Source organism: Elephantulus edwardii, unplaced genomic scaffold (assembly GCF_000299155.1).
Source record: "Elephantulus edwardii isolate Elephantulus edwardi_28Jun2011 unplaced genomic scaffold, EleEdw1.0 scaffold00094, whole genome shotgun sequence".
Lineage (NCBI taxonomy): Eukaryota > Metazoa > Chordata > Mammalia > Macroscelidea > Macroscelididae > Elephantulus > Elephantulus edwardii.
Genome location: NW_006399844.1, coordinates 12,044,850 through 12,069,855, shown reverse-complemented (window position 1 = coordinate 12,069,855; position 25,006 = coordinate 12,044,850). Strand labels below are relative to the sequence as shown.

Here is a 25,006-nt window from a genome sequence, read left to right as displayed (position 1 = left end):
GTTTTTCTATTTTTAAGGAGTGCTTTGCTTATTCGTGGCTTCTTTCCATTCCAAATGAACCTGGAGATTGCCTTTTCCATCTCATTGAAGAATGAAATTGGTATTTGTATTGGGATAACAGTAACAATTTTGTAAAGCATCCTTTGTGAACACTTCCCATTCATTGCCTGTTGAGTCAAGTCCACATTCCTTGTTCTGACATTCCCGACCTCCTTCAACTTTGTGGGCTCAGACATAGGCCATGCAGAGTATGGTGCTGACCACCTGGAAATATGCCTTGTGCATGCCTGACTGTAAGAACTACTGGGTGGTGCAAATGGTTAACACATTTGGCTGCAAATAAAAAATTTGGCCTTATGAGTTCACCTACAAGATCTTCAGAGAAGAGGCCTGGTGATCTACTTAAAAATTAGCCTTTTAAAATCCTGTGGAGCACAGTTCTGCTCTGACACACATGGAGTCTCCGTGGGTTTGAATTGACTTAATAGCAACTGGTGTTTCCTACAGTTGTAATTCTCTCAGTTGGTGCAGTCACTCCTTTATACTGCCATTTCCATCTTTGTTCATATTTTGCAATCTAGTTCAGGAGTTGTATTTGTCACAAAACTTCTGATAACATATTATAAAGCCAAAACTCTGACCCACTACCATCAATTCGGTTCTGACTAATAACTACTTTGTAGGACAGAGTAGGACTATATGGTTTCCAAGGCTGTAAATATTTTCAGAAACTGACTACTCCCTCTTTATTTGACAAAGCACCTGGAGAGTTTGAACCACAGGCCTTTCAGATAGCAGCCAAGTGCTTTGACAACTGCACCACCTGGGTACCTGATAATTTCTATCAAGGTCCATAGTGGTGTAGTGTGTAATAAGTAGGTGAGATTGCTTGAATCCATCAGTTGCCCTATGGGAGAAAGACAGACAGTCTCATCTCATAAAGATTTACCACACTGGAAATTAATAGAGAATGGCTGTGAGTAGGAATTGACTCAACACCAACGGGTTAATATGTATTATATGCCTGATGTGTACTAGGTATACTTTTATTTCCTTCTCTGAAATGAAACTATCTTCTTTATGGTATGTAATACATTGTATTGAATGATAGTTATTTGAGTATTTATGTAATCTTTCTGCCTTCCTCCTTAGATTATCATCTATTCAGAGAAGTATTCTATTTTCTGTTATATACTCTACTATTGAACTTAGAGTTTCCTTTGTTTCACATCTGCACACTTTTAAAGGAGCCCTAAAAGAAATCAGAGTTTTACAATCCTAGAAGAAACTGAGGGCAGTAGCAATCATGACAACAGGGGCTCTTGAGGAGCAAATGTTACTTTTCACATTATTTTTCCTTGCTTTGGCTCTGCCCTGCTCAGGGATGTGTCATGGCTTGACCTGTGTTTTGCCAGTGCATATGAATAATTTGCTTGGGTATATTGGGCCTCTCTTCTTCTGTGCTGAGATTTTGTTCCTTTCTTGTTCTTATATGCTAACTGTCTTCTCCCCCTCTTTAGCCAGCAGCTGCCACAGCCTCAGCAGAAAGATGCACTCACTGCCCACTTCCTGTAGACAAGGTTTTGCTGGACTGCTCAGGAACTGTGCCAGTTCTGTGTCTGACTATTAACTGACTCATGAGGAAAGCAGTCTTATGTCTGAAAGATAAGAGACAGCAAATCACCTCCAGGTGGTGGTAGTTGGGAGGTGACTGGCCATTTGTTCCCTCTCTTTGGTAGGAGATGGTAGGGAGGAACTCAGTGAATAAGTGATTGCTTGCATTTTTCTTCGGCTATTAGTGAAGCAGCAAAGTAGGTAGTTGGTTAATAGACTCCAGTGCCCTCTAAATCCCATCTATCCCTATCAGGGTATCCGACTTTTGTTTCGCTCAGATTGTGTCTTCTCTTCATTACTCTTCATCTCATCCTCTCGCCAGGGAGTTAGCTTTGTGCACCAAGGGAACTCCTTTGCTCCATTGCCAGATTTTTCTGTGGCTAGCCAAACTTCATCCCTGCTGATCCCAATTTCCTCCAAATCTTTTCTCTGACAAAATCTTGGTGTCCTGTCTCAGGAGTTGATCAGATGCCATAGTTCTTAACCACTGTCCTTGGACTATGCGTGGCGCGTCCAGGCAGGTGGGCCTGCCTTCCTCCCCTGCTCTCCCCTCTCACCCCTCCTGCCTCACTCCCATTTCCTGCAGGAGGATGCTTTGCCATCCTGGAGCCATCAGGCACAGCTTTGCTTTGGCAGCACTGTCGTGCACACACTGGTGGGAGAGGGGACGTGTTTATCACTTTTCCTGGAGATTATCTGTTTAAGCACTTCTCTGACAGTTACAATAACAAGGGCAGTGTGTTGTGTTTCCCAGAAGAAGGACACTTGCTGTTGAAAGATGTATAGCACTAATTAGAAATACATAACATCCGGCCACATGGCAGCCTTCTCCCGGCCGCTCCATTTCCTGATTTCATACAACTTTGACGACAGTTGGTTTATGTTTTCCATGAATATGTTCTCAGAAAAATGAGAAAGTCTCCCTGTTGCATAGGAGCGAGAAGAACTATTTTTGCCTTGAGCAGGTATTTGGCCACAGGAATACTAGGAGCCGTGGTCTCCTGCCCAGCCAAGAGCATATGGGAAGGAACAGAACCAGATTTGGACCTCAGGTAACTTCCTTGGTAAGAAATATTTCCATCTGACTTCCTTAGCCAAAACCATCCCCCAAACCCTTAAGCAGGCCTGCTTTCGGAAAGAAGGGGAAAGGCTGTTTCACAATGTTAATGAGTTCCTCAGCTCATGTCAGGCTCCTACTACCTGACACAAAGCCAGAGGAACCCAGGCAAATACCAAGGCAAACAATGCCTTTTCCTTCCCCACCCCACATCACTTGTTGGCCTGACCTGGCCCGACTCTAGGGATATATATGGCCATCCACTGGGGTCAGTTTTCTAGAGCTAGTCTCAAAGTGGGAATCTAGATTCTGTTTCTCTCTAGAATGTCTCTCAAGGATTGAGAGGCCTAAGTAAAGAATATTCCTGAAGATGCCATAGCATTCAGTGCTGCATTTATCACTTGATTACCATGTCTAAGTAGTCATAGTTACCTAGTTAAATAACTTCTTCACTCATTTGAAAGAACCTGAAGTTGAACTTCTTATATTCTTCACAGTACTCATTTATCTCAGGACCTAGTTCATTGTAAATGTTGGGTTTGTATCTGGGTTCTTCTGAGACATAGAGAAGGCTAGACCTTTTCTAAATTCTGGAGAATTCATTCTTCCTCTTGAACCTTACTCCCTCCCTACGTTGAACTCTTACAAACACTGTAGCCTGAGATTATCATTTGTATAAAATAGAAATGGCCTCATAAAAAAATAATTTCCCTCTGTTCTTATTTATCCTCATTCAGACTAATGAGAGTTTCTCAATGGACTTACAGCCTTGAGCTTCTTAGAATGCCATTGTCTTGGTGCATTGTGGGTAGACACCTCCTCTATCTACATTGTCCTCTTTGTGCAGGTGACTTTTGCCTGAGAGGCCCAAGAATGGATGAAGGAGCACTAAGATGTTTGCTGTGTTTCACCTACCAGGATGTAGCCTTCACTTGTCCGGACTTCCTCTGTTCTGAATTAACTCCGCCATTCAAAGCTTTGCTGCTAGTTAAAGGCAGGTTACTGGCAGGGCTTGGCAAGGGTGGTACTAAGCTGTACTGCTGCCTTTAATGGACAGAGGGGAGAACTTGGAAACTTTATTTGGGATGACTTGTGTATACTCCCCTTCCTGCTTTCCATCCAGCCTAGGTTCTTAGATGTTTTTTTCTCTGGGTCACTGAGGTTTAAGACTTTACCAGAGAAAATATGTGAGTAGTGATCTGTTCTGATCCCATGAATTGTTACCACTTCTTTACTGTCTGCTCAGTTGAGTCTGAGAGTTAGAAGGTGACATTGGGATCAGTGGACATCTGGAAGAGTGGTGGGAAAGCCACAATAGAAGAACTGCTACACTGATGCTATTCATATGTTGGGACCTTGTAAGGAGTAGTCTGCGCCGGCTCAATCCCAGGGCTTTCCATAGTGCTTTGGGGCTGACTTTGGATACTCCGATAGTATTTTTTCTCCTATGGTGAGGACTCTTAGGAATAACTGTGGTTGGTGTAACAACTTCAATTAGGTTCCATTGACAGGACTCGTGAGCTGTCGAGAGCGGGCTGCCATTGGCTGTTGAGGTTAAAATGCAGGCAAGGATCAGACATGTGGCTGATCTTCTTTTTAACACATAGAGATTCTGAGAGTCCTCCTGTATTACGGAAAGAATTAACAGATTAGCTACAGCCAGCACTGTAACCCTGGCTCCTGATTTCTCCTATGGCTATTGGGTATCTCTTCTAAGCATGCTGGACTACTGCTTTCTGTTTGCTCCTCATGCCTCTCAAACTGGAGGAAGTAGATATAAGGGGGGGCCACTAACAAGGAGTAGGTGCTGGCAAAGGTTTGGAGTATACAGTGTAGCTCCCACTGGAGGACCACTGTCACCTCCAGGATGCTGGTGGCTCCTTTTGCTGACTTGCTGCCTATAGGAGGGGAGACAGGAAAAGGAGATGGTGTTGGTATTGAAACGCTGGTTGATTTGCCCTAGGGAAAAGAATTTGTGAAATTCAAACGAACGCTGATTTGGTGCTTATGATGTGCCAAGCACTGTTCTACATATTAACACATTCAGTAGTCTTCAGTCATTTGTAAGTGTCGCATGTTTTCTCTTAGGAATAAGAACATAGAGAAGATAATGATGTAACTGAAAGTTGGTGATTCAAGATAATTTTCTTAAAATTTTTATTTTATTGTTTTTGAAAATAAGAAAAATAGGACCAAAACAGCAATTTTTGCATGTACCATTAAATGACGTTGCTTACATTCTCCAAGTTGGGCAACCATTCTCACCCCCTTTTCTAAGTTGTTTCTCCCTTATTATTAATATAAATTCACTGCATCCTAATATCCCTCCCTACCTAATCTTTTGAGTTGTGGCTCTCAATTTGATTCCATGTAGGTGGTTCTTGAAAGAACATTATGTCTAAGGCAGACATTTTTCAGTGAAAACTGTAGTCTTTAAATTAATATTTCTCAATCTCAGCTAATGATTTTGCTTCTGTTATATGTATGTTAGAGAGATTGTCTACTGAATAATCATTTCTGGTTATTATAGCTGCTTCATACTGCTATACATGAGGGAACTCTAGTGCCTTATTGGTAAGGAATTGAGCTGCTAGCCCAAAGGTACACGGTTTTGTTTTGTTTTTTAAATAATTTTTATTTATTTATTTACTTTATGTGTGTACCGTCAAATTGGATCTGACTGGTACAGGAGGCGATTGTTCCTCCCTCTTCAGCAAAGCATCTCTGGTGGATTTGAACCACGCACCTCTGGGATTGCAGTGCAGTTTCCTGCCACTAGGCCACTAGAGCTCGCCAAAGGTGGTGGTGTTGTTTAATGCCGTCGAGTCGTAGATGACTCATAGCGATCCTATGAACGAACAAACCCTAGGCCCAGCTTGCCAAAGGTACACGTTTTAAATCTCCCAGCTGCTCCGCAGGACAAAGATGACAGTCTCCTCCCATGTAATTTACTGCCTCTGAAAACTTGATTGGAGGGTCAGCTATGGGTTAATCCAACTTGACAGTACACAAGATTACTATGCAACTCCAGCTCATGCTGAGCAGTTTAGAGCAGCTTGTCTTGGAGAATTGATCCTTATGAGAATAATAATAATGGTATAGTGGACTTACCCATATGTTAAGCACTGTGCTTCACATACATGATCTCACCTAACTTTATTTCACTCTTTAACTTTGTTTCTCTCAAGAGGAAAATTATTGCTAGTCCCCTCATCTTAGATGAGAAAAAGGAGGTTCAGTAATATGATCAAGGATACATACCTCGTAAGGGTCAAATCAAGGTCTTTCTGGTACTAATGGTCTTAATTGTTCATATTGCTTCTGTAAATATCTATTGGAAGACCAGGGAGAAATTTAGCTTTTAAAGGCACAATGAAATAGTTCTAATGAAATAAGATGAAGTCCTTTCCAGTTGAGTTTTGTTTTGTGTCTACAGTGAAGGGTGGAAGACCTACTGCATATGTGACACTAATGACAGAGCTTGGTAATGAAGGGCAGCCTCTGGTCCCCAGGGTTTTGATGGTATTACCTTTGCCTTTCCCCAGACTGCTTCTCAGAGGAGTGCCGCTCTGTGATCCAGGAGCAAGCGGCAGCCCTGGGCCTGGCCATGTTTTCCTTACTGGTGCAGCGCTGTACCTACTTACTTAAGGAGTCTGCCAAAGGTAAGGAGATAAAAGGCACACCTGACTATGGACTTTCCAGCTACCTCGTCCCTGCCCGGACAAGCCTCAGAGTGCCATGCTACTTCCTCAGTTTCTACATCCTAGTCTTCCTCTTTCTAACATGCCCCCTTCCTTTTGACCCCTTCTCATATTATGATATGATACATGATTATCTCTAAGGTCCTCAGTCTCTCTTTGTGGAACTATTTATAGTTAGGGTTTTTATGGGGTCTTTGAGCTTTTGAGTGTTCATTGCAACTGTAAAAGAAGCAAACAAAAACTTGGAAAATAAGTTTCTCTTTTTGTATATAATTGATGTTTTGTGTTTTATTTTTTCTGCTCTGTTTTATATGCCCCTCTTTGTCTGGTAGCTGGTGGGTACAGTCACCACTGTGACCAGCCACATAAGACTCACTACATCAGAGCATGAGCTATTTTTAGATTATTTGGATAACATACCCTTTAACATAGGGCAGTTTAACGTACCCTTTAAGGCTGAGCCTAGAATCCAAATCCTGTTTGCTGTAGCTATCTGACCTAAGGCTGAAGGTCTTGTCCTTCTTTCAGCTTCTAGGTGAATATTGGTGAATAGCAAAGCTTCTCCCACTGCCTCACCAGCTTTGATGCCTCTGCTCTTGAATTGCAGGATTCTTGGGGGATTTTTTTTTTAATTTTTCAGACTGTTTCATAGTTACAGAAAAGTTGCAGGAATAGCACCAAGAACTTTTAACCCTTGATCAGTTCTTTAATTGTTAACATTTTACCATATTTGCTTTAAGTTCTTTCTCTTTCCATATACATGGACAAGCACACATAAATTTACTCCTTTTGTCTTTCTTCTGAACTATTTAGTTGTAAATGACAGTCAGGGTAGCCTTTAACGCCCCCAAATAGCCTTAGCTTTGTATTTACGGATAATGACATTCCCTTACATGATGACAATATGGTTATCAAACCAAGAACTTAACATTTTGATACATTAGTAATACTATTGAATTTATAGACTATTTTTACCAATTGTTTTAATAATACTCTTTATAGTGTGCGCCCCGTCCCCAATTGGAAAAGGATATTTTCAAGTCTAAGATTTAGTCTATTTATATATTGTCTCTTTGGTCTCCTGTAATCCAGAATGGTTTCTCAGTCATCTGTTGTCTTTCATAACTCTCTATATAGACCATTTATTTTATAAAATGTCTGACAATTTGGGTTTGTCTAATGTTTCCTCATGATTAAATTCAGGTTATGCAATTTTCCCAGAAACTCTGGTGCCCCCTTAGTATTATGATGAAGAAATGCTAAAAGGGTGGGCTAGAGGCCAGACTAGAGACATCAGCCAGGCCACAGGTAAAGCACAAACAGTTGTCTGCAGGGACAAACCTAGTGCACTGGTTCTCTCTTTGTCCTGCTTTTCAGAATCCTCTTAGGTGCTGACACTTGTCCTTCGCTTCTGGGTCCAGCTTTCCTGTGGACTTGGTGTCCCTTCCCTAAGAGCTTGCTGCCATCCCAGCGCCCCAGGCTTCACTCGGGGGCCACAGCAGACCTAGGCCCAGTTCTCACCCTTTGCCTCTGCAGCTCAGCTGTCCTCACCAGAGGACGAGGATGACCAAGATGACATCAAGGTGTCTTCCTTCGTCTCAGACCTGAAGGAACTGCTCCCCAGCGTGAAAGTCTGGTCAGACTGGATGCTTGGCTACCCAGACACCTGGAACCCTCCACCCACATCCCTGGATCTGCCTTCACAGTGAGTCAGCTACCCCTTCCTTCAGCACTGTGGCCTCAACTCACTTTCTGGTCCTGTTCTTTGTTTCTCCTACCCACAGTCCACTGGTTTCTCTGCTCCTTCTTAATTTTTGAACTTTGACTGCCTCCTCCACCCTTTCACCTTTTTGAGCACCTTCCTAGTCCTGTAATGTTTTAGGATATTTTTGTCTGTCCTTCATTCCTGCTGTCCTTCTCTCCTTGGAATCAGTCTCACTCCTTCTCCCAGTCCCCGCCCCAGCTTGCTGTCAGTTTTATTCTTTGTTCTTACTCTCATGTCTCATGCTTACTTCATCTTCATACTCAGTGTCTCTGCAGCTGTTTCTTGATCTGGGTCTATGTTAATATGTGTGTGAGAGACTATGTTGCTTTTGCTCCCTTTCAGTTTTTCTCCATTTATGTTTTAGTTCTCTCACTGCTTCTTGCACTGTTTTACACACTCCTTCTCTTTGCCTTCTTCTCATGGCGTGGTGCTGTGGGCTGGGAGAGCATCCATGCTGTCTCCTCAACTTATTTCTCACCCTCCTTATTTGTGTGTCATTGTGCTGTCTGTCAGTGTAGGGTGTGTTGGTCCAAGGAGTGTATACATCTACCTGGGTGGGTCTGTATGGATCTGTTTGTGTGTTTGTATGGCTGTTTCTTGTCTGTATCTGGTCTGATTCCATGTATGCCAGTCTGAGTTCTTCTGTGTATATCTGGAAGTCTGTCTTTGTCTGGATATCTCTCAGGTTCTGTCTGCCTTTCTAGATAGCAATCTTTTATTGTGTCTGTCCATGTCTGTCTTTGTGTATGTGTCTGGGCCTTTAGATGCTGTAACTGTGTGTGCATATATGTTTGTGTAGCCATGGCTATGTGTTTTATGAAGGTTTATGTATCCCCATAAAGGGTTTGTTTTCCTCTATGTGTGTGTCTCCCTATGTCCATATTTATGTCTTTCTCAGTCTATGTCCAATGATACCTGTATTGATCTGTATCAGTGTTTGTGACTGTGCCCTATGAGAGTGTTTCTGAATGTCTGAGTCCAAAATTGTCTCTGTTCATGTTTCTGTGACTATGTCTGTGTGTATGTGTCAGCTGTGCTGTGTCTGTTTTCTAAGGGGGATTTCTGCGTAAATGGGTCTGTGTCTTCTCACTTGCCTCTCTTGTGTCTGTCTGCTTATGCTTGTCTCACCTGTTGTTAGCATGCATAACCTACTATAACTGCCTGCCTCACCTACTGTATACCTGCCTGCCTTGCCTTTTTTTCTTGGCTTGCCTCATCACTACTTTTATTATGTGTTTTTCTATATCAGGGTCCGCAAACTATGCTACGCTACAAGTTAACTGTGTCCCGAAGATAGAAATTTTTCTTATATTTTCAGATGATTGGGAGTAAAAAATAAATAAATAAAAGGAATAATGATATTCTATGAATTATGAAAATTATGTAAAGTTCAAATTTCAGAATTCATAAAGATTTATTGGAACATAGCCATGCACATTTGTTTACATTTTGTCATGCAATAACAGCAGAATTGATTAGTTGAGACAGAAATTATATGGCCCTCAAAATCTAAAATATACTGTCTAACTTTAAGAATGGTATGAAGGATGTGTTTGACCTCCTCTAACTTCAAGCAGGAGGAAGAGAATCACCATTAGTATTAGCATCAGTCCAAGACAGATGATTCCCATGAGGCGGAAGTCTGATGTGCCTCCTCTCACCAGTTCTGACACCCACCGTTCCTCCCACTCTCTACTTCTCTATTAGTTTTGATAATTGGCTGCAATAACCACACAGAACTCATAGGCAGTATTCATGATTTTAGAAATTACAAAGGAAGAAACAGTACAATTTGAGATCAGGAAAGTTTAAGGATACAGTTCTTCAAACAAGATAATGTCTTCACACCTGTGCCTACAAGAAGACCTCTCTTGGCCTCTTAGCTTTTGGTTCAGCCTCTGCTCTACTTGGCAGATGTTACCAAGTTCTTTAGACCAAATAATCAATGGCACTCTAATCTGCCAGCAAACTTCTTGCCCAAAGATGTGCTCAATTCTCTTACCCCATTGGAAAGGGAAGCCCATCTCCTGCCTGTCTCCTTGTTCTCCTGCCACCATTTCTCTGCACTACTTGTCCTATTACAGCTTTCTGTCTCCTGGCACCATGGTCCTATGTCCAAAAGATATGCTTCACTTTTATTTTTTGTAAGTAACACAGTGTGGCTCAAGCATGTATGGTGACTTGGGTGCATCACATCCTAATCTTCCATTGTTGGCATATACTCATCTTGCCTCATTAGAGGTCAAATTTACAACACACAGTGCAAGATAATGATATTAGGCCACAAAGGAAGAGTAGCCACACAAAACTGGGAGCCATGGCCTACGCAGGCTGACACATACCCAACCAACACAGGTTCCATGTACCTTGTTTGCATGATCCTACCCTTACAAAGGTGCCACACACCTTATTTCCATTTTTAACAATCTGTCCAATCACCTTAGTGGGCCACAAGCATCTCACTTGCATAGTTCTACCCAGCCAGTGGGTGAGATTTACAAAAACTTTGACTTGAAGGGTTGACTCCTGATTCCCATCTGTTCAATTCTTATTTATCCTACATTCTGTGTATGTTTGTGTTTTCACAGTAATGTCTTGGTGTATATTATTAGAGGCTTCTACCTCTGTTCATCGCTGTTGACCATCCATCTCCCTCACTCCCATCTCCTCCTGGTCTTTGCCTCTGTCTTCCTATGGACTCTTTTGTCCTCTGCATTTTGGTTCCTGGCAGATGTTGTCATCAGAGCTCCTTTTCAGGCTCTGTATTACATATATATGTATGTGTGTATTTCAGAAGGATCATTAATATCCAATCTAGTATCTAATTATTCCTCTCCAGTGCTCTTCTCTGGGAGGGGGAAAATACTGGAGGATCTAGTATAAAGAACTAGGCTGCTGTTGAAGGCACGTCTAGAAGGGCTTTTCCCTGGGCTAGGGACCAGCACTATGAGTCTATTGTACTCGTGAATGACCGACAGAGGCAAGACCGCTGCAGAGATTTCTTGCCAGCAGTTATTGATCCTTTATCCTTCTGTACGGACTGTATAGTCTGATCCTTTCACCTTGTCTCTCCTTGCCACCCCAAACCCTGTCTAGTTAAGTTCACCCTCCCCTTATTCTCTTCTAGCTCTGTCACTATGTGTGTGATGCTCATAGCATTGACATTTCTTTTATGTCCTTCCTGTGAGCCCTTCTAGGCTTCATAGTGTACTCCAGGCTAAGGTTTTGTGAACCAGGACAGAGCCCCAAGCTGAGCATCTGGACTTAAGAGCAGCTGTTTCCCAGCAGTGTTTGGATCTAAAGAGTTAACATGTACAGTTTCAAACTTTTCAGGCTGATAAGCTAACTAGGCATTTGCAGTTTTGAAAGAAAATGTCAAGGAAAGGCTAAGCTTTTCAATGATCTGAAGCCACTGCTTCTGAGCATACACAGAGGTCACTGAGTATTTCTTGCTTCCTCTTAGGAGTGAGGAGGGGACATCAGTCCTTGCAGATTGGGCCTTCCCTGGGCCGCCTCACCGTACAACTGCAGAGATCCTTAGTTGTGGTCCACACAGCCTCTGTTGAGCACCCTCCTGGATTCTTGCAAACTACCTCCCATCAGCTTTCCTCCCTGTCTCTCTCCCTTTGGCTTTTCTTTGTCTGAGGAATGGAAAGCTCACACAGGAAGTACTGGGCCTCATTTGCTTGGGGTGCTGAGTCTGTTTTTCCTCTGGATGCTTCAACCAGTGGCCCATTTCTGGCTTCTGTGAACTACTGCCCATTTTTGGGCAAGGGCTGAATCTGTAGCTGGGCACATGGGCTGAGCAAAGCCATCTACAGCTGCACTTTGCCTTCTGGGCTATAAAGAGGCAAAGAGGATTGGAATACTTAGACCAGATTTGCTTAGTCTTTTCAGACTTCTTCGTAGAGAAACCAGATTCATATCTGACCAAGTAATACACTGCATCAGATTACATTCCTATAGCCCTGGATAGAACTGCACTCCTTAAGATCCTTGCTGCTAACCTTCATTTTGGATGGCTTAGGAATGCTGTCAAAGGATCAAGAAAGCAGTGTCTCCCACTTACTCATTCTCTTGCTTTCATGGGTCTCTACCTGCATAGGTTCTCTGTAAAGACAAGTCCTTTATTGGTTTTAAGATAGAGTGACCAGCTAGCTTACCTTTCAGTTTGTTTTCCTTCTTAAAACTGATCTCTGGAATTATCTTCCTGACACATTTGTGTCTGTATTTAATTGCATCCCTTAATTCCCTCCCTGTCTTTCTTTGTGCTGTTAGAGTATCATAGCAGAGCATCCTCCACTTTCCTAGGGGAATGTCAAAGCTCATCATTGGTCCTCTTGATTCCCTCTTTTTTTGGAAAGTAACTACTTGGCACTCAGGAAGTGTGAAGTATGGTTCCTATCCTAAGAATACCTGGCATAGTAACAGAACATCCTTGACACTGCAGAGAGAGGATAAGGGCAGAATCAGTGGGCATTTGTGCCTGTGGTAGGTGTGTGTGCGAGTGTCTGCATGCAAGAAAATGACTGACTTTGTGCCTGTTTGGAGTTAGACTAGAACGGCTTCATACCCTAAGTAATTTTGGTACAGAGTATCCTAACAGGGTGTGGATATTTGCCTGGGCTACTGAAAAAGACACTGTAGAATGCTTTGGTCAGTTTGGAGCCTATCATAGCGTCTGGGGGAGGGGACATCTACATGTAAAAGGGGAAAGGAAAAGACACAGTTTCTGCTCTCTTCTACACCAGGCATTTTGGTAAAAGGGAGAGGTAGTTACTCCCTCTCCAGCACATGAACATGTGGAAAGTTGTGAATGTCAGGTGATTGAGAGGAGCAGAGCACCAGACTCCTGTCTACTTAAGCATAGTGACCCCTTGCATCTCAGGACCTTTGGCAAGGCTAGGGCAGCGGGACAACCTACCTAATTTCAGAGTCTCTGCTAAAGCCAAATCTTCCCTCATCTTGATCTCTAGTTCTCAGTAAGTGAGAGAGTCAGGGGACTTTGAGAACATCCAAACCTAGCCCAGCTGTGGCAGTTGGTTTATTGCTTTCAGCTGGTACTTGAACCCAGGTCCTGGTCTTGGAGACTTTCCCAGGTTTAATCCCCAGAGCTTTCTCTGCAGCTGTATGACACTGCGCTGACCCCGAATGAGGATAGGAAAATAGAACCAATGCCAAGCCAGAGTCTCTTTTTCATTTGGAGTCTGGCTGTCTGCCCATGACCAGGGTTACATAATGGGAAACATAGCTGGGGCTCTGGAGAGCCCGCGTTTCACCAGGCTGCCCAGACCTTCGCATTCTGATGCTATATATCTTCCTAATTGTAGCTTGGATACATTTATCACACTGTTGGATTGGAGTACCATTTAAAAAAAACCAACAAGAAAAAACACACACAAAAAAACCCCTCCAGAAATTCTTGGACTCGCTGCTTTTCCATGGATTGTCTACATCGTCTACAGCTCATGCTGGAAAGGCCTGTCGGGAGCTCTCTAAGGTACCATCACATAGGGAGATCCAGGGAGTGTACAGCAAGCTGTTTCATCAAGGAGCCCCATGACTTGATCCTGTAGACAAGATAGAAATTGAATTAAAAGGAACTAGTTTGCTAACCCTTATAGGGCAGCTCTGAAGTTAGGACTAATCCCTAAGTCTAATCAGCACCCCTTCAAGGACGCTTAATGCGTCTTCCCAAAAGGGCATTTTAGGAGGTCACTAAGTAATAGTCCATCAGCACTTCCCTGAAGGAAGTGGTGGTGACTGTGGGAAGCCCCTTTACTGGCCTGGCTCCCCACCCAGTCTCCCTGGCTCCGGGTTGGGGCGTCAGCACTACAGCCTGGCACCAGGGGGTTCCTCTTCCTCCAAGTGCTGAGTGTGGGCACACGTGATCTCTCCCACGGCAGTCTCTGTCTCCTCCCCACACCTCCCATAGGACTTCTTGTGAGAGGAAGGGGTGTTGGCCTAAGATTCTAGTCTGACCCCAGCAGGGTAAGCAGCTGACCCCAGGGAGAGTGCTTTCCAGCTCTGGGCTGAGGTTATTTGGGTCCAGTGTGCTAAACTAAGAAGACGTGTTGGAGTGGTTACAGCTAAAAGTTTTGAGAGGCAGGAACCGTGAGAATCCGCACCAGGGAGGCCACCAAGGGCTCCGCTCATGCAGTGGAGATGTTGAGGTCCCCAGGGACTGCTCTTTCCCAAACACTCAGTTCTGATGGGTTTAACACACCATCGTGGTGGGACAGAGGCTACACAGATGAGTGCAGCTTGGGGGAGAGCTACAATCACATAAAGCTCTGACCTAGATAGAGGTTGAGAGGAACATAGTAGGAGTGTTCTAGTCCTTAAGAAATCCTGCAATGAAATCATTATGACCTATTTGTGGACATAGGGGTCCAGCTGTAGTTTATGTTCTTTGTGTAGTACAGGATGACTGAACTCGAGAGGATTTTATTTACTCTGTTGGGCATAAGAGATTTAAGTTTAAACTCTTTCCCAAAAGCTCAGGGTGTGTGGACCAGATCCTGAACCAAGACTTTTCATTAATGGTCACCCAATAAGCATCTCTTATTCATATCATAAAGGATGGTATCTTACTTTCCTGCCCATGTTGCCTTTACTACTATTCTCTCTGACCCATTTGTCTGCTCTTTATGACATGATGTCATTGAGAGGATGCACTGTAACCTCCTAAATCTAAAAGAAGCAGCTATATAGTATTTTTCCTCATCTTCACCTTATCCTAGGGCCTGTTAGACTATCTTCCATTGATACTAAAAACCTCCAAGCCAGATTGGTCCTCAGTCCTCAATAGACTGAAACAGTGTTGGCATGGTATCATCACTTTCCAAGGTTCCTGCTAAGCGTTTTTAATTCTTTTATTCTTTTAACTAGGTGACTTATTGGAATCAGGTCATTTCTGCTCTTAGCTGCTTACCTCCTGCATTTTTCTCTGGTGGATGGAAACTTCCCGGACAGCACTGTTCTCTGTCGGACTTTGTGGAGAATTGTGGGCTAGGATATAATGGTCCTTAGGGGAACATTCCTCTGGTATTCCCTGCTTTCAGCTAAGATCCATCTAACATTAGCTACAATATCCCTAGGACTACGACCCCTTCTAAAGTGTATCTTAAGAGCATTTTTTTTTGCTCTCATCTATGTGTCTGTAGTCCATGGGCCTTCTCTCTTTTCGTTTCCTTGTGCCATCTTGGCTGTATTTCCAGATATCCTCACCCCAGGAACCAAGAGACCCAACTCATTTCCCATCTGTACCACTTCTCTGATCTTCTATAGCTCCGAAACACAATGCAGGGCTTCTTCTCACTCACCTCTTTCCGGGTTTGTTCTGCAGCTGTGGAGTTTGAATGTTAGTGTTTAAACAAGCTGGTATTACACAGGAAATGGCCACCTCCACAGGCCCCTGCAGGCTTGTAACATGGGGTCATTGTACTTGATATTAATCACCAGTCAGCCTGTTCCCCCAGCACAAATATGAAGGGGTGCGTGAGTGCTCCATCCTCCTCAAGCTTGCCAGAAAGATGGGCTGAGTCTTCTTTAGGTCTTAGCATTCTACTCTTCCCAAACTATTTCCATTCTTCAACCAACTCTTGTTGAAACATGCAGAAAAATCCTACCTGACCCCTTCCCTACAAAAGCTAGTACATCTCCCTTCCTCTATGAATGCTAGGTGAGGAACAGATTTTCATGGTGTTATATGCCTCACATCTTAGTCTTTGGAAGCATGTTATAGTTGAGTAGCATCTTGTTTGAGAAAATGCCATAAGTTTACACACTCTGAAACTCACTAGCCCACCTGAGAATAAAGTTTCTCAGTTGCCTAGACTGAACTGCTTTTCTAATGCCATTTGCAGAACTAACCCCAGTCTGAAGGGTTAATCTGATTCCCCAAGTCAATATCCCCCAAACAACTAGCCAAGAGTGTATGTTGGTTCATTTCTGTGAAATGTGTTTCCCCAGTCACCTGGGCTGGCCTGGGCTGTATTGTATCGGCCAGCAGCTGCACTGCACTCAAACTGACAGCTACATTAAACCTTGGAATTCTGAGGCAATAAAAAGTAAATTAACTCTTATTTTTTTCCTTTCCTGGTGGAGTAAGTGAATGCATGTCTGTGGGGAAGTGAGTGAACTTTAGTTCTGAGTGTATACCTCTAACTAGCCACTGCTGATCTGTCCCAAACTAGGATCTGGCTTTCAGTCCCCAGTCAGGGGTCTGCTTTCCTGGTGTGTGGTGTGTTCTGTGGGGTTGGGTCTGTGGGTCACCCAGCAACTGCTGATCCCTGCTCACTGATCACATCACAGCTGCTCAGAGGCTCCCTTACCACCATTCTGGGATCTATAAACGAGTTCAGTGGACACAGTGTCATATTCTTTGGCTTCTTTGTGTCTACTTGATGAAAAATACACCTTAAGTAAAGTGGGATTTTTTTAGACTCTGGGAGCTTCCCCCAAATCTGTTAGGACCAGAACAAGCCAAAGGAACTTGTCTAGGGCCATAGCTGTGCTGGAGGCTCCATTTAGAACCAACGATGCCTAGATTGTTTGGAAAACATTGGGAAGTTATTTCTCAGGCATTTCCAGATTGGGAGCTATTTAAAGCACCCTGGAACCACTAGATTTGACTTTGGACTTCTTAGGAACATGCCAACCTTGAGTCCTATCCCTGCTGGAGGTGAAGATTGAAAAGGTGCTCCTAGTTGGAATAAGGAGCAAACACAAGAAAAAGCTAAGCTTTTCCCTTTCATATTCAGGTGAGAAACTTTTGTTACCTCCCAGCCCAAGAACCTGAATGGTAAGCTGAAGTGTTATACCCAAGTTCCAGAAATTACTTCATCCTCTTGCAGATACCTTAACTTTTTAATTCTGCCATCTCACCCAGTTTTACAAAGTACATCTTCCTTCTAGTATTAGTTTCCTGTTACTCCCCACCCCCACCCCCACCCCCCATCTCCTGTAGAGTCACTGTTGTGGTCTGTAAGTTCCAGTGTGGATGTTTGGGTCTATGGTATTCAGTGAGATGGGAGATGACTGATGACGAAATGGACATTCCCATGGAAATATACCACAAGAAAGCAGTTCCTTCTAAATGCACCAGGCAGAAATGACTTTTCATTGACCACATCATTGACTACTTCATTCACCTTTCAAGGACCACCAAGTGGCTCATAGACCACTTCATATCTCTGAGCTGGGAACCTGGGACATTGCCTATGTTAGCATCAAGTGCTTGCTCTCTTACAAATCAAATCAAGTAGGAACTCCTACCTCATTTTTGTAGTGAGTGTTAAGGTTTGGCACAAGGTGGGTGGTATTGGGCAAAAGGCAGATGTGGTCAGGGGTCTCTAGCGGTGGCCAGCAGTCTCTGGGAGGAGTCCGTTTTGGTTTATCTGAGCCTTAGGGGATAGGCAGGCATCATAATGAGAACCACATGGTACCACATATTTCTTCATCTTGGATCCAAGATGGTAGAGGTGGGAGGATGAGAGAGATGTGGGGCCTCCCACTGTGGCAGCCGTGGGTAATTTTCTACCGCCTTTCCCTCGCTGGAGACGCTGCTGCCCACACCCCTCCCCCACTTCCCCATGTCCCGTAGCAGCCTTGACTTGCGCTGCACCAACCAGGGCCCCCATGCCAAGAATTCAGCAGGGAGACTTTTCACCTTCTTCCTTCTCACTGTCGTCTTTCCTGTTTATTTTCCAAATTGCTGCTCTGCAGCAGAGCCCTGCCTGTTGGCCGAAGCTCACCAGCGCTGTGGGATCAGACTCAGGCAATGGGCTCAAGTGGCCAGCAGGGCACCAGGGGAGGAAGTGGGGAGCTGGAAGAACCTCCCTGTGCGTCTCCCATGGGCAGCGCTAACCTCGGAGGCGGCCCTGAGCAGCCCTATCACATCCGGTGCTTGTCTCTGCAGCCGGGACCGGAGGATAAACTATCAGAGCTGTGGGGCAGTGCATCATTCCTCTTATTATTTTCTTCTCTGCAGATGGGGTCGTGGAAAGTTCAGTTCCTTTTAACCCTCAAAGTTCTGTTTATTCTACAGCTGGTAGCCTGAATGCAGCGTTTCCCATTACATCACAAAGGAGCTCGGGCAGATTTCTGCACAGAAACGTGTTGCAACTGTTTATTTTTTTCCATATTTAAACATTTCTGACAGCCAAACCCAGCTGAGCCAAAAGATGGAGCTTTGTGAATGAGCCTTGTTGTCGGTGTCTGTGCAGAGAGTGGCCTTGGAAAACTCTTGTCCCTCCAGTAATCCTTCCTAACCATGTCCTTTTTCCTGGGCAAAGCCTATGAAGCAAGTGACTTCTGCAGTACACGTGTGTTGATTATGTGCTGTTGTGTGATTAATGGGGCTGTGTTCCGCCTGGTTCCCAGGATACTCTTGAAAACAAGATGTTTCATTTTATTGCCTTTTCCTAGAGTGGTGATTACAGTAAATAAACCAGCGGCAGCCTTCTTCCACCTGGAGCCAGTGAGGGAGTGCCGGTACATCTACCCCACTTTCTCCTCCAGCATCACCTTCAGTGCATGCCCCTTAAATGCCAGTGTTCCTGCCATCTCCCAAAAGTTCCTGCTTTCCAGAAGGAATAAACTACTTAGGTCCAGGCCCCTCCTTAGCAGATAGTGCTCATGAGCAGTACCTCCCCTGGGGAGATTCCAGGATATGGCTCATTCTTACAGCCCTCTCTGCTTCTTACCACTCCACCTCTTGGAACTTAATTGTGAAGTTTTCTTTGTAATTGTCTCATACATGAGTCCTTTTTTGAGTAGAATGTAGCATCCATAGGTACTACTGCTTGTTCCAGACTCCCTGATTGGACAGTCCACTGGAGAAGAGCACTAAGTCTATAGTGTTGACAGGATCTGCAGTTCTCCTATTTGAACTATGCCCTGCGAGGGTGAAAAGAAGACTGTATGGGGCCATAGCACTCAGCAAACCTGGGATTGGAACCGTAGATTTTTGACAAATGATGTTGTTGTTACATACCGTCGAGTCGCCTGCTACTCAGCAACCCTGTGTACCCTAAACCCTGCTCTATCCTGTGCCAATCTCACTGTCTCTGACATACCTACCCCCATTACCCCAATCACTGAATGAATCCTTCTCATTGAGGGTCTTCCTCTCCTGCGCTGTCCCTCCACCCTCCCAAGCATGATGTCCCTCTGTAAAGACTGGTCCCTCCTTACAACATGTCCAAAGAAGGTCAGTCAGATGAAGCCTCAGAATCCTTGCCTCTAAGGAGCAGCCTGGTTTCACCCTCTTCAGGATGAATCTATTAGTTTTCTTAGCAGTCCATGGTACTATTCTCCATCACCACAGCTCAAAGGCATCAATTCTCCTTTTATCATCCCTGGTCATTGCTCTGAAACATAGCAAGTGATTGCAAAGACCATGACCTGTATCAGGCACACCTTATAGTGACCAAAAAATGAAGTGACAAATTATAGTGACCAAAAAATGAAGGTTCTTTTCATAATTCTACTATAGAATTTGAACTACAAATATTCAACTTTTGGATTTTTTTTTGGTGGCATTAATGATCTTTTTTTAATTGAGAGAACTTTTGAATTTTTAAAAAAGAGTTTTTGCTGAAGTTTTACTATGTTTTGACGATACACAAGGCGAGTGATCAGTCATCCCATTTTACCCAGGACCAAGGGGTTTCTGAATATGTGGGACTTTCAGAGTTAAATCTGGGGAAGTACCAGGCAAACCAGATGGTTGATCATCTGTATTCTAACCATTCCACAATAAGGAAAAGTAGAGGGAGTGGGATGGCCATGGAAGCACTGGTTCGTTTACTACATGGTAACTAGTTCACTGAGATGCGTGGAGGACTTTACCTTTCTGAAGAGGATTTTGGTAAAATAGGATAGGAGTGGGGCATTGTTTGGGTTCCCCCCCCCCCGGCCCCACTTGTATATGGGGAAGAGTTTCTGAAGTATTTTGAGGGACCCCAACATGACTCTGCAGTGTGACTGGACACTCGGAAGGTATGTAAAAGGGGAGAGATTGGAACTCTTAATATCTGTTTGGCATATACTGGGCTACACAGGAGTAGGAGAATTCTGGGAGCTGCCTCAGGTAGTATGTATCTAGAGTATTTGAGTGACTTTCCCAAGCACACTATCTAGAAAGGTAACATGGTAGGAACATATTAGGCAACTGATTCTCGAAATAATTTATCCCCTATGGATTGGGTTTTGAAAATTCCGCTAGTTAGTTTCAGCTCATACCAGATTACTGCCATAGGCAAAATTTTGGATCTTCACTTTTTTTGGCAAGATTTACTGGCAGATTCCAGCCAAGACAACATTGACTATTCCTTCCTTAGAGCTGCTCTTTTCTCATCTCATTTCTCACAGGCTGGCTGTGGATGTGTGGTCAACACTGGCCGATTTTTGTAACATACTGACTGCAGTCAATCAGTCTGAGGTACCACTCTACAAGGACCCGGATGATGACCTCACCCTTCTTATCCTGGAAGAGGATCGACTTCTCTCAGGCTTTGTCCCCTTGCTGGCTGCCCCTCAGGACCCCTGCTACGTGGAGAAAACCTCGGATAAGGTCAGCCCCAGGCCAAGTATCCCGCTCCATTCACCCCTCCTCTTAATTCTCCAGACTTTTTTTATTCTTGGGAAGTTTTCTGTGCAAACGGAACATGATTAAGTCATTGAGAAGGGTGTTAAGGGAAAATATCGACCTTTTAGCCGCTGACATCCAGTTCTGTGTCCTGAAAAAAAGCTCTCTCAACTTCCTTTGGTGTGTGTGTGTGTGCTTGCTGGCATGTTGTATATACGATCATTTCCTCACTTGTTTAAATAGTGCAGCTTGTGTTGGCAGTGCTCTCACTCGGCTCCAAATGGTTTGCATCATGCTTAAAGCACCCTCCTTCTTCCCCCCTTCCTTCTTCCCCTGAGCCACAAAACTCTGCACTAGGAAAACAGCCAGGGCCTTTTCCCTTCTCTAAGGAGGAGAGTGATAAATAGGTGACTAGAGAGAAGCAGACACCATGTGTTAACTCACAAAAAAAGCTTTTAGGAATATGAAGCATTCCCCGCTGCCTGGTTTCTATTTTCCTTCCTCTAAGGACTGTGTTTTAACCTGAAGGATTTTGGGGGATTTTTTTCCTTCTTTCTTTCTTGTCTGTTTATAGAAAATAAAGCTCATTCCCTGTTGGGGACTGTGGAACTCTTAGTTTCAACTTAACAGTTGAGTCTTCATCCAGGTGGGAGAACAGGGCAGTCCAGTTGGCTTCACGTTTCCCATTCTGTTCATGGTTCCTAGACTGGGAAAGGCACACCCACGGACCCTCAGAGACCGTCTGCAGTACTCTGTGCCTGACTTATTTGCAGAATTGTTAGCGTCTTCTGGAGATGTCTTTGAGGGAGGAGTCCGACAGATGGCTTCTCAAAAGGAAAGCTTTTGACCTACATGAATTATGTTAGGGACCTAGGTAGATACTTGAAGAAAAAAAAAAGCAAGCTCAAGAGATAGTAAAGACTAAATTCCGAATATGGGCTACAATGTAAGGGATTTTTAAGTAAAAATATTAAATTTCTAAAATTTTGTTTCAAGGGCAGTATGTTCACTATAGAAAAATTTGAAAAATATAGGTGAGGAAAGTGAAGAAAAATTTATGAATATTCCCAGTACCCAGAGGTAACATTTAACTTTTAGTATACATATACATTATTAATTTTTAGCAAAAACTGAGGTCATGCTACACATACTATTTGTAGCCTTCTTTCTTCACTTAATATTTTCAATGATTTATTATTATTTTTTATGACCACTTAATATTCTTTTATAGTCCAAGATTGATTTAACTGATCTTCTTCAACTAATGTATTGTTCTCAACATTTTCACTATTATATACAATTAATTGATTTCTTATAGTATGCTTTTTATATATTTGGTATTACTTTTGGTTAAATTTTTATACATAGAGGCTCTACATAGTAACATATGAAAACCTTGCACTCTTTGGATGCATCTGTTGCTTAATGGATCTTGGGAACTAGAGAACCTCTCTTCTCCAAAAGGAACACTCATCTTACGCCTTTCAAAAAAAAAACTTGGAGTGAAGTCTTCTCTTTACAGAAGGAGACTATGGTGGGAAGTTACAGTATGCAAGGCTGAGTACAGCTAATAAGTTGTTAAGTTTCTGAAAGAGATTAAGTTTAAAAATATAGGATTAATATAGCTTGGGGCCAGGTGATGCTAGGACTTTGTTTTCTATGAACACAAAGTGACCTTCACTCTAGAGTGTGCTTTTGAGAGTCGACTATTGTCTAAAGTGTCTTTTTAAAGTCTAGAACAAGGAAGAAATCCTCACCAGTTTCACACTTTCCAAGCCTCATCTCTCAGCTCTCCCAGGTTTAGTGTCAGATACCAAGTACATGATCTGGCTGTATCAGAACACAGAGAGCATATTCTGTGTCTGTGTTTGTGGTGGTGATTCAGAGTTAATTGCAGTCCATTGAGACTGAGTAGGACTCTACTTAAAGGACTAAAAAATAGATGTTTCAGACTTGTTAGGTACTAGCAAAATAGTTCCAATACCTAGCAACCTTAGGTGTACAACAGAACAAAACGCTACTCAGTCCTGTGCCTTCCTCACAATCATGCTATGTTTGAACCAATTGCTGTAGCCAATGTCAGTCCATTTCTTTCAGGATCTTTTGTTTCACTGACCCTCTGTTTTACCAAGCATGAATTCCTTCTACAGGAACTGGTCCCTTCTTGTAAGATGTTCAAAGCGTGTGAAATGAAGTCTCACCATCTTCACTTTTAAGGAGCATTCTGGCCATACATCTTCTGAGACACATTTGTTCATTCTGGAAATCCAAGATATAGATTCACTTTTCACTCACACCATAATTCAAAAGTATCAATCCTTTTTTTCAGTTTCCCCTATTCATTGCCTAACTTTCTCATGACTGTAAGGTGATTAAAAATATCACTATTTAGGTCAAGTGCACCTTAGTCTTTAAAGTGACATCTTGGGTTGTTAACACTTAAAAGTGATATTTTGCAGAATGCACTATCTTGTTTTTGTTTTACAGTGCTTTGTTTTATTTCTTGACTGCTGTATTTATGGACATAGGTTGCAGATCCAAGTAAAATGAAATACTTGACACCTTCAATCTTTTTTCTGTTTATTATGATGTTGCTTATTGGTCCATTTGTAAGGATTTTTGTTTTCATTACCTTGAGGTGTAATCTGTATTGAAGACTATAGTCTTTGGTCTTCTTCAGTGGGTGCTTCCAGTCCTCTTCACTCTGTGCATGCAAGGTTGTGTCATCAGCATATTAGAAGTTATTAAATAATCTTTCTCCAATCTCTGTATAGCATTCTATGAAATGTTGTCATTAGTAAAATATGTAGTTAAGATTAAAGAGAAGGCTTAACTTTTTTAACATTTGAATCTACTGGTTTGTTTGCTAAATGACACTTTAGGTATATTGCTTATGCATACAAACTGCTGTGGAGTCTGTTATCAATCATAATGGCCATTCATGGGTTTCCCAGGCAGTAAATCTTTATTATTATTATTATTATTATTATTATTATTATTATTATTATGTGTACTGTCAAATCGGACCTGACTGGTACAGAAGGAGATTGTTCCTTCTTCTTCAGTAGAGCATCTGGTGGATTTGAACTGTGCATCTCTGGGATTGCAGTGTAGCTTCTTGCCACTAGGCCACCAGAGCTCGCCAGGCGGTAAATCTTTACAGGATGAGATTGCCCATCTTTCTCCCCTAGAGTTACTGGTGGATTCAAACTGCATGTCTCTTTTTTTAACATTTTGTTGTTGTTGTTATGATTTAAGTGAAAAAGTTTACAGAGTACATTAGATGATTGGTTATTTCAGCAGTCTATGTTTCATGACATTTGATCACAATCCACACATTGTCACGGCACTCCTTCTACACAGTACCTGTATTTCCTGCTTCTGTTTGTCCTTTACCATCCCTTTTTGCCTTCTGAGCTTTATCTCTTGGCAGATGTTGGCCTTTTTATTTGATGTGGTGACTTGCTCCTTTCTGATATTATTGATCACCTTATCGGCCTATCTGCTGTTCCAGCAAGCAAGGTTGTGTCATCTACATAATGCAGGGTGTTTGATGAGTCTTCCTCCAATACTGATGTCACATTTCTCCTCATAGAACCCAGCCTCCAGGATAATCTGTTCTACATATAGTTTGAAAAGGCATGGAGTTAGGACACATCCCTGGCATACACCCTTCCCAATTTTGAAAAATGCCATGTTTCCCTGCTCTGTTCTGGCGACTGTCTTCTGGTCCAAGTATAGGTTTTATATAAGCATGATCAAGTGTTCTGGGATTCCCATTCTTCTCAGAGTCAGCCACAGTTTGTTGTGATCCACACAATCCAATGCCTTTGCATAATCAATGAAACACAGACATTCTTCTGGTACTCCCTGCTTTCAGCCACAATCCTTCTAACATTAGCTATAATATCCCTAGTATCACTATCATTTAGATATATGCCCCAATAACCTGTGCAAAGAAGAGGAAATAGATTTCTACCAACTTTGCAGTCAGAGATTGAGCGAACATGCCATCAAGACACATTAATAATAATGAGTGACTGGAATGAAAAAGTTGGGAACAGAGAAGGAGGATCAATAGTTGGAAAACATGGACTTGGTGACAGAAATGAAGCTGGAGATAGAATGATAGAATTTTGCACAATCAACAACTTATTCATTACATATGCGTTTTATAAGAAACAAACACAGGCTATACACATGGATTTCACCTGATGGTATGCATAGAAATCAGATTGATTACATTGGTGGAAAGAACTGCTGGAGCAGCTCAA

General features: G+C 42.9%; 1 protein-coding gene across 1 annotated transcript in view; it reads left to right on the top strand.

The window, feature by feature from the left end:
• The window catches only part of LOC102856749 (telomerase-binding protein EST1A-like), a 340,445-nt gene that overhangs the window by 167,731 nt on the left and 147,708 nt on the right, over positions 1 to 25,006 (top strand). Inside the window, exons 11-13 of the mRNA XM_006891030.1 lie at positions 6,217 to 6,333; positions 7,909 to 8,077; positions 20,516 to 20,717. Coding sequence (XP_006891092.1) covers positions 6,217 to 6,333; positions 7,909 to 8,077; positions 20,516 to 20,717 — 488 coding nt within the window. The remainder of the gene's footprint in view (positions 1 to 6,216; positions 6,334 to 7,908; positions 8,078 to 20,515; positions 20,718 to 25,006) is intronic.